This window comes from Bidens hawaiensis, unplaced genomic scaffold (genome assembly GCF_021521415.1).
Source record: "Bidens hawaiensis isolate Kalapana, Puna unplaced genomic scaffold, B.hawaiensis_p1.1 tig00000284_1, whole genome shotgun sequence".
Taxonomy (NCBI): domain Eukaryota; kingdom Viridiplantae; phylum Streptophyta; class Magnoliopsida; order Asterales; family Asteraceae; genus Bidens; species Bidens hawaiensis.
In genome coordinates this window covers 1,108,077-1,117,458 of record NW_027491022.1, presented here as the reverse complement: position 1 = coordinate 1,117,458, position 9,382 = coordinate 1,108,077, and the positions used below count along the sequence as shown (strand labels likewise).

The following is a 9,382-nucleotide window of genomic DNA, read 5'->3' as shown; positions in this document are numbered from 1 at the left end:
GTTTATTCAGTTTGATTTGAGAAGAAACGCGCACAATCCACCCGGATTGTCCAGGTTTCTCATAGAAAATTCGTTTTTACTTAATTAATCCGAAAATATGATTTTTGATCACTCTTGGTGTTTTGATATTCCCGTAGGTTCGTTAGTCGCGAACTTACCGGTTTTTTATAAAAACTGAATTTGCTTAATCTTCAAATTAGTATAATTAATTAACCGTTAATCATTAAATTATGAAAATTTAGCCACTTATCAATTAAAATATGTAGATTTTTATAAAAATATTTCTGGAATTATTTATTGATTTATTAATTTATAAAAATTCATTTTATCAGCTATATTTCGCCTGAAAATCGTCCGTTTATCCTAAAAAATTTCCAAAAATTCCACCAAAATTTATGAATAGTCAAATCATGTCCCAAAACAATATATATCAATTCAGAATGTAAAAAGCTTGTTCAATATTCTTTTTGGCCCAAATTCGGCTATAAAAATTCGCAAGAACGCATATGTACAAAACACCTTTAGACTTCTCCAAATGATGTCAAAATTCACATGTGATAAAAATACATCAAATCTGAGTTTCCAGAAAAATTTCATAATTTTTGAAGTATTTTAGCTATTTTTCCCAAATAAACGTCCCAATTCGGTAATAAATTCGCCAAATATTCTCGGATGGTCGAAAAATTACCAAATTTGAACAAAAACGTATTGTCATGGTCCTTGATGTCCCTGCAAAATTTCAAGTCCTAACAATATGCACATCACAATCTTAACCTAAATAGCCCGTAAGCAAGTGTTTCGGCATTACCTTAGCGGGTTTGGCTCGTTTCCGACTTTTTAATTACGTTTTCAGGTTTTTGTGCTTCTAAGAAAGCTAGGTACAAGTCCTATATCACAAACCAAGTAATATTTCATCAACATAACAGCCCTTAACTTAGGGTTTCGGCTAGTGCATAAAAACGAACTTTTGAACCGTAAAAACGCCGTTTCAACCCTTTAATCCGTGTTTATGGCCAAAAAAACTATCAAAACAGGTTCCTTACCATGTGTATGTTCAAAACATGTTTATGGACCATTTTTAGGGTTTTTACATGGTTAGGAATGATTTTTGGCAATCAAACTATGTTTATTTGGTATTAATCAATGTTAAACAAGTGTAAAAGTAGCTTATTTAAGTTGTTTACCTTAGGGTTTCTTGAGTTTTTGGCTGGAGAAGAAGATTTCCAGAAGTTGTGTTTGAAAATATGTGTAAAAATATCTCAAATCTAGTTTATATGTGAAAGGAAAACAAAGGGGGGTGGGGTGGCGGCCGCGGCCGGAGCTCCATGGGCTCATTTTGGGCCCATTTTTGCCCAAGTTTCTGATTTCTCAAGCCCAAATACGAAAATCCCGGTCCAAATTTAATTCGGGTTCGGTTTTTGACGCGAAAAACTTATCGGGTGCGACAAACGGAGTGAAAACGAGTGTTTTTCGGCTAGTTTTGTGTAAAATTATAAAAACATACTATACGTTTGTAAAAATCAAAAATATTTTCACGGATCGCTTAAAACATTTCAATTAAGTATTTGGTAAGTCTTTTTCGGCTTAACGGATGACACAATGCTTGGTTTGTAACTATCTTTCGCGTTTAAATCTATAGCGGGTAGTTAAACGAGCATGTTTTCGTTTAACTAGTTTGCTATCATACTAAGGCCTTAATATCAATATGTTGGCTTAAAATAGACATATATCTCGTATAGATGGCCCCTCGGGATATCTGGGTCAAAACCAGACCCATTCAGTTAATCGTTCGTTCGTTACGCAATAAGCGGTTAAACGCTTATTCAAGTTTGTAAGTACTAAGGTGTACTCGGTTTTGCCACGGATGTCACATTAGCATAGGCAGTAACTTGTTTTATGGCATCTAATAGGGGAATGCTACATTTTTAAATGTTTCCCACATTTCCTCTTGTTGCGGGCCCCGTTTAGATGCCATCTTCGCCTTTGATGGTGCCAACAAAGCATCGGGATAGGGGATGGTTTTATGCTTCCCCTTATCCTTAGAGTTGTTAGTATCATCCTTCATAACTAGTTCGGTAATTTTGTTTTAATTTTTATTATTTTCAGTTAAAATAGCTGGTTCCGATTCGTCATCGCAAATGATATTTTCTTCAATTTCTTTCGCCACCCCATCAACCCTTGGTGGTGGAATCCAATCTTTGTTATCATATTTCTTACTGCTTCTTAAAATACTTACATAGTTGGCGTGTTCTCGAGCTCGAACTCAAGTGCTATGGATTTACAATTGTGTCACTCGGTAACTGACCCGCACTTTTCTGCAACTTTGCCATATTTGCAGCGAGCTGACCAATCTGATTTCACATCACCTCTGAAGATTTATCCTGTAACTCAAACTATTTCTGTGTGTCTTTCTGATTATCTGTCACCAACTTCAACAATGCCTCCAATTTCGAGTGTACCAACTCGTCTAAATTACTCGAAAATCCCTTCTGCTGGTCCTGACTCTGATTTCCTGATGAGCTGTTACCCCAGTAACCATCTCAATTATAACCCTCACTGCTGTTCTGATTATAAGAACCCTACTGATAACTGCCCTGACGGTGGCTGTTTTGCTGTCGGTTCTGACTGGACCCCAGAAAGTTCGGGTTTGACTGACCCGAGGCATTCCCATATCTGAAGTTTTGGTGGTTCCTCAGGCCCAGGTGATAAGTATTTGCATTAAACCCTTAATCTTTGGAATCCTTATAAGCATAATTCACCTCTTTCTCTTCGGGATACTCCTCATCATCAATCACGGGGCAATTTTCTTTTTTGAGCCCTAACCCACCACAATCCTCACACACTAGGAACTTTACTCCAACTTTACCAACATCTTTCTTTTTATCTCTTCTATAAACTGCCAGTTCCTGTTCCAATTATGCGATCCTCTCATATTCATCCGAAGCTGATTTAACTGACCGGGTATTAACCAACTTCCTCCTTCTCTCGGCTGAGGTTTCTGACTTGGAATCTTCACACTTAAATTCCAAAAAATCCCAATCATTCTCTTTCGACTGGTTTAACAGTTGACCATTACATGATGCCTTCAAATACTTCATATCCTCATATGCCAACCCCTTAACAAAACTCTTCACCAATTACCACAACTCAATCTAATGGTGCGGGCATTTTCTAATCATCTCCTTTGTTGGGTCGCATTTTTGACAAGGAAGATTGGAATCTTCTCAACCTCCTCAGAAAACGGCTAAGTATGGACTTCGAGCAAGCTTGGGATAGAGCATTGTTTTACTACTTCGAGCAAGGTCTTCAGAACCATTTGTGGTTGATTCTTCTAAGTGTAAGGCTTCGAGCAAGCTACACTTCAACAAGCAAGAGTATTCCTCTATCGAGCATGGATTGCCAATCGAGCAAATAGCTTGATCATACAAGTTTTAACCAAGTGTTACGAGCACAGGATGTTCGAGCACATGGGGACAAGCATGGATGCAATAAGAAGATGTCATATGCTCAAAGCAAGGACTTCGAGCATGGTTCAGTTCCCCGAGCAAGATTTACATCCAAGCATGATAATGATTGTTCAATAAGTCTCTTTAGACAAGACTGAAGACATCAAGAAGAATGAGCTTGCTCGATGGACTAGTTCGAGCAAAGAATGGATTAGTCAGGAGGAATGAAGCTTGCTGGAGGAGAATATCTTCACTGAATATATTCTAACTAAAGTATGCTTGAATACACTCATCGAGCATACCTAGCATAGTAAGTCTGCTCGATCAAGCTACTGATCATGCTCTAAGACTCTTACACTTGTATTTGTTTTTTGTCTTTCATTACGTAATAAGTAGGGATTCTAGAAGGAATGTCAGGGTCTATAAATAGGGTCCTAGGTTCCCAACGAACAGACGGATAAAAACGCGACAAAAGGATTACAAGAAAACTTTCCAAAGAATATCCTCCTTGTTTCCTTGTACCGCCGCCGCCGTCACGAAACCCTAGATATTCCACTTATTGTTTCATTGAATGATGCATTTATTACAGTAAATCTTTGTCTTTGTATTTGCTTGCACTGAATATTTATTGTTGTTTCATTTGTTATCATATCACACCTTCATTCCCATCCGTTGGATATCCTGATTCGTCGGGATATTCAATAGGCCTTTGGGTTATTGAGTCTGTGTGTTTTTGTCAACCTTTCTAAGGTTTCACCTGACTTTCGGTCCTGACAAGTGGTATCAGAGCATTGGAAGCTCGCTGAAGGCCACGAGACCAAAGGTGTGTGAGAAAGCTTGTAGCTTTACTCTGTTTGTCTGCATCAAAGTTCAGATCTGCTGAAATGGAAGACAAGGAAGTTTCTACGAACAAGATTCCAAGACTTCTTGGACAAGAAAACTATATTAAATCGAAGGTGCTTTTTGAAGCAGCTGTGAACTATAACGACCCCGAACTCTGGACTTCTATCACAGAGGGAAATTATGTTCCTTCTACTGCTACAAACAACAGTGCCACTATTGAGCTGAAAATGAAGAAAAGGGATGATAATGCACTATCTATGCTGAAGATAGGTCTATCTTGGGAAATACTGACAACTATCAATCATCACAAAACTAGTAAAGATATGTATGATGCAGTTATTGATATGTTTAAGAGCAATACAGAACCAAGAGACATTAAGAAGGATAGACTGAAGCAACAGCTGGATAGATTCAAGTTTAAGGATGGTGAAAGATTAAAATCAGTTTTGCAAAGGTTCACAGTTATTGTGAATGATATAAGAACAGCTGACCAGCAAATCTCTAATTTTGAGCTAAACAAAAAGCTTATGTCATCTTTGTCTGGTGAATGGTATACAGCTAGCAAATTCATCAAGGAAAAGGCCAGTTTTCCCAACTTTAAGTTGGATTAGGTGATAGCTTTCCTCAAAGCTGCAGAACAAGAGATGATTGAAAATCACATGATTAGAGAGAATAAGCCCAGTATTCCAATGAACAATGCTCTTGTAGCACCGATGGGCAATCTCTCTACAGCAACCAATTATTGAAGAGCCTTCTGAGACAAATTCAGCATGTGGTGGACAGACAAGATTCAATGTCCAGTTGATAGAATATGATGTTGCTTCAACAGAAAGTGGACAGTCTACATTTATGTAGAACAATACAAGCCAAGGAACTGATTACCAAGCATTGTTCTCAGTGTTCACTGATTCATATCAGGCATTTGTGGCCAAGAACCTGATCAACACAAGCATTGTGCAGGAAGACCTTGAGCAAATTGATGCTGATGACTTAGAAGATATGGACATCAAATGGCAGCCTGCCATGTTAGTTGTGAGAAGCAAGAGGCTGTACAACAGGACAGGAAGATCAAATGGACCCAATGAAAGAATAGGTTTTGACAAATCAAAAGCCATCTGCTACAACTTTCAACAGCATGCACACTTCGCTAGAGAATGCAATATGCCCAAGCAAGTGGGAAATCAAGTTAATCAAAATCAGTTTTACCAGAATCAGAACCAAAACTTCCAGTATCAAAGAAATCAGATCACCAATCAAAACCCCTATCAGAACCAGAATATACCCCAGCAGCAACCTTTTTTGCCTCAAAGAAACAACCAACTGCAGATTCAGAACTACCAGAACAGAGTCAATCAAAATGCAATGAATCAAGTTAGAGACCAAGGGAATGTTGCTGTCACAAGGGTACCTCAAGATGGGGAGTTTGACTGGAGTAATCATGCCACAGAATGGAGAAAGCAAACATTGCTTTCATGGCCAAGGTGCAAGACAAGCCAAAATCATCAAATTCACAGGTACATTCTGATATCTCCATTTCTTATCTTCTTATTACAATTTATGAGCTCAATCAGGAAATTGGAAAGTGGAAGTCAGAATGTGGAAGAAAAGAAGTATTTCTGAATGTGTATGAGACTAGTGAAGCAACCTATGAAAACCAAATTAAGGGCCTAGAAGAAGATTGTATGCAAGCATACATAACTCAATCAAGAATGACAGTTGAGATTAAGGGATTGAAAAAGATGTATGCTAATGAAAAGCTTAAGAATGCTGAATTGTTGATTAAAATGGAATTCCTGAAATACCTGGTGTCTACAGGAAACATAGTAGGATATGTAGACAAAATGACAGATGAAGAGAGATACAAGAAGGTGCCATCACCTTTTTGTGACAGTTATCCATTAAAAGTGGATAAAGAGAGTAGGATGAGTATTTGAAATAGTTCAAGAATGTCTTTGAAGACACAACCAAATTTATAAAACAATATGAAGATGTGATTGTTGACAACAACGGAGATTTTGTGATGAAGCAAAATGAGAAATCAGATAAGAAAAAGGTAGAAAAGAAAGATGAAGTGAAGAAGAAATGGAGTGAATACTCCAATGAGGAGAGTACTTGCAGCTGTGGAAGCACCAAGTTAATAAAAGGCAAGAAAAAGAAGAAGGGATCAAGCAAGAAAGGTGATGACAAGATTCCATGATTGCCTAAGATCACCCCTAAAATGAAGAAACACTATGATAAGATAAGAAAAGAACATGAGGTATTTGACATTTGTGCCAGACCTCAACGAAAGAACATAAATGAGCAATCTTCAAGCTACTCATATGATCATATCCTCCACTATCCAGTATTCTCTAATCATAAATTATTTGATATTGGGGATGTGAATTATGTACCCATGAGAAGATTTGATGCTGAACCAGAAGGGAGCTCCTCAAAATCACCATCCAAATTGAAGCCAATTGTGTTTGTCAAAGAGAAATATCATTTGGTGCCTGATGTAAACAAACCAATTAAAATGGATTTCAACAACTCTTTATACCCAAAGACTTCCCTAGGCTTTGACTTCCCCCAAACCAAGTGCCAGAATTAAAAACCAGCAATTGGTTGAGGATATGCCAAGGTATGGTGTAAAAAGTGTGATGCTTATGGTCATCATACTGATTCTTGTTGGTTTAAAGAAGAAGATTTTGTTGTGCCAGATGTGGTTTGTGGCTTTGATATGAAAGGATACAAGCAGATGTATCAAAGGTATTTGAATGAAATTCTGAAAATCAAAGATGAAAAGTTTTGAAAATCAAGGACGATACAAAAGGATCAAACAAACCAGGAAAGAACAAAATGTCAAATGAAAAAGGAAAAGCCAAAATGAGACCTGGTGTTCTTAATGGGGATGAAAAGTTCTTGATGAAGTAAGGGTTTGAACCAAGACGGTTTCAATGGAAGACAAAGAAGGAGTTAAATGAATGGAAAGACTATGTGATTGATCAAGTTGAAAACTGTATCATATCACCAGTTGTGAAAGTTGGGTCAGATTCAGACTCAGAAGGAAACTGTGAAGTTGTCTATGAAGATCCACATCCACTTCCAGTCCCAATTCATGATGAATCATTAATTAAATCTGAGTTACAAACTGATGTAGTTTGTGACTCAGTGTCTAACTGATTCTCCTTTGTGTATATGTGAAGCAACAGTCCATGAACATCAATGACTTATGGTATATGGACAGTGGATGTTCCAGGCACATGACGTGTGACAAAGAAGCTCTTGTCAATTATGAAAGAAAGTATGAAGGTCCAGTTGCCTTTTGGAGTGATTAAAATGGAGGGATGATTGTAGGAAGAGGCACTCTTACCAATGGCAAAGTATCCTTTGAGAATGTGCTGCATGTTGAAGGACTACAATACAATCTACTAAGCATTTCTCAAGTTTGTGACAAAGGATAAAAAGTGGCTTTCAATGATGAACACTGCCTAATCCTGAAGCCTGAATTTGTGATTCCAACTAAGATGATCATTATGATGGCTCCAAGGAATGGCAATCTCTATGAGCTTAGAATGAACACAGCTACATCTAGAGGAGGTTCATGTTTTGTTTACAAGGCCACTGAAAATGTGTCATGTCAATTTGAAGAACATGAAGAAGCTAGTGAAAGGTGAACATGTTGTTAGCCTTCTCACCAGAGATTTAAGCTTGAAGAAAATGCACATCTTGCCTAAAGGGAAAACAACACAAATCCTCTCACAAAAGCAAATTGATAAATACTATTGATGAGGTCTTGGAACTGATTCACATGGATCTTTTTGGTCCAGTGAGTGTTCCAAGTAATGGAAAGAAACTATACAGCCTGGTGATCACAGATGACTACTCAAGATTTACTTGGGTTTACTTCATGAGCAGCAAAGATGAAACCCCGGAGTTGATCAAGAACTATGTGCTGAAGATGGAAAATCAGCTTGAAATGAAAGTGAAGGTCATTAGAAGTGATAATGGGACTAAATTCAAGAATGGACTAATGGAAGAATTATGTACTTCTAAGGTGATTTTTCAGCAATATAATGCTCCAAGAACTCCTGAGCAGAATGGTGTTGCAGAAAGAAGAAACAGGACATTGATTGAAGCTGCAAGGACCATGATTGCTGATGCAAATCTGCCAGTTACCTTCTGGGCAGAGGCAATCAATACTACTTGCTATGTGCAAAACAAGGTTCTTCTGAACAAGACTCAAAATAATACCCCATATGAGGTTATCTTCAAGAGGAAACCTTATGTGAAGTTCTTAAAGCCTTTTGGATGTAGATGCTCACTTCTAAATACAAAGGACTATCATAATAAATTCTAGTCAAAATCACTGGAATGTTTCTTTGTGGGCTACTCATCTCATTCAAAGGCTTACAGAGTCTATGTAAAGGAGCACATGGTAGTCATTGAGTCTTCTGACATTATCTTCAATGGAAACCATTTCAATAATGTTGAAGGACCCAAATGGCTATTTGATTTGGAGAAGATGATCAAATCCTTCAAGATTTATAATGAAGACATGGATGACAGTATGTACAGAACAAGTTTTGAAGACAAAGGAAACCAAAAGCAACTTGATCTGACTATGGTCATCAGTTGCTCCTGAAACTAATGGATTCATATTTGAAAGAAACAATCAAGGAGCATGTGAAATAGATATCACTGGTCAAGAAGCAGCCATTGAAGTATCAAATGAAGGACCAAGTGATTTGGAGAGTGAACCAGTGCCAAGTCAGCAGCAGGCTCAACCTGAAATGACAAATCAAGCTGAAGACAGGTTCCAGTCTCTGTTTGACTCTCCAAATTGGGTCAAATGAGGCATCATCTTATACAAATATTCAAACTCAAGAAGCTGCTAAATATCAAGAGAGATATGAAAGTGAAGCTGCTGAAATGAACATGACAAATCTTGAAACGGAGGTTCCAGCACAACAAGGTGCAGACTAATTCTGTTGAAAGAAATCATCCTGTAGAGAACATCATAGGAGACTTGCATGAGAGAGTCACTAGAAGTTCTTCTGAAAGAGCAAACATCTGTCTGTAAGCCTACTTTCTATCCCAAGTTGAACCAAAGA

General features: G+C 37.7%; 1 protein-coding gene across 1 annotated transcript; it reads left to right on the top strand.

The window, feature by feature from the left end:
- Nucleotides 1-4,330: 4,330 nt before the first annotated feature.
- Nucleotides 4,331-5,229, top strand: LOC143618679 (uncharacterized). Its single transcript, XM_077090790.1, has 2 exons — nucleotides 4,331-4,839; nucleotides 5,208-5,229. Exons 1-2 carry the CDS (start codon nucleotides 4,331-4,333, stop codon nucleotides 5,227-5,229), a joined length of 531 nt encoding a protein of 176 aa, XP_076946905.1.
- The last annotated feature ends 4,153 nt before the right edge of the window (nucleotides 5,230-9,382 follow it).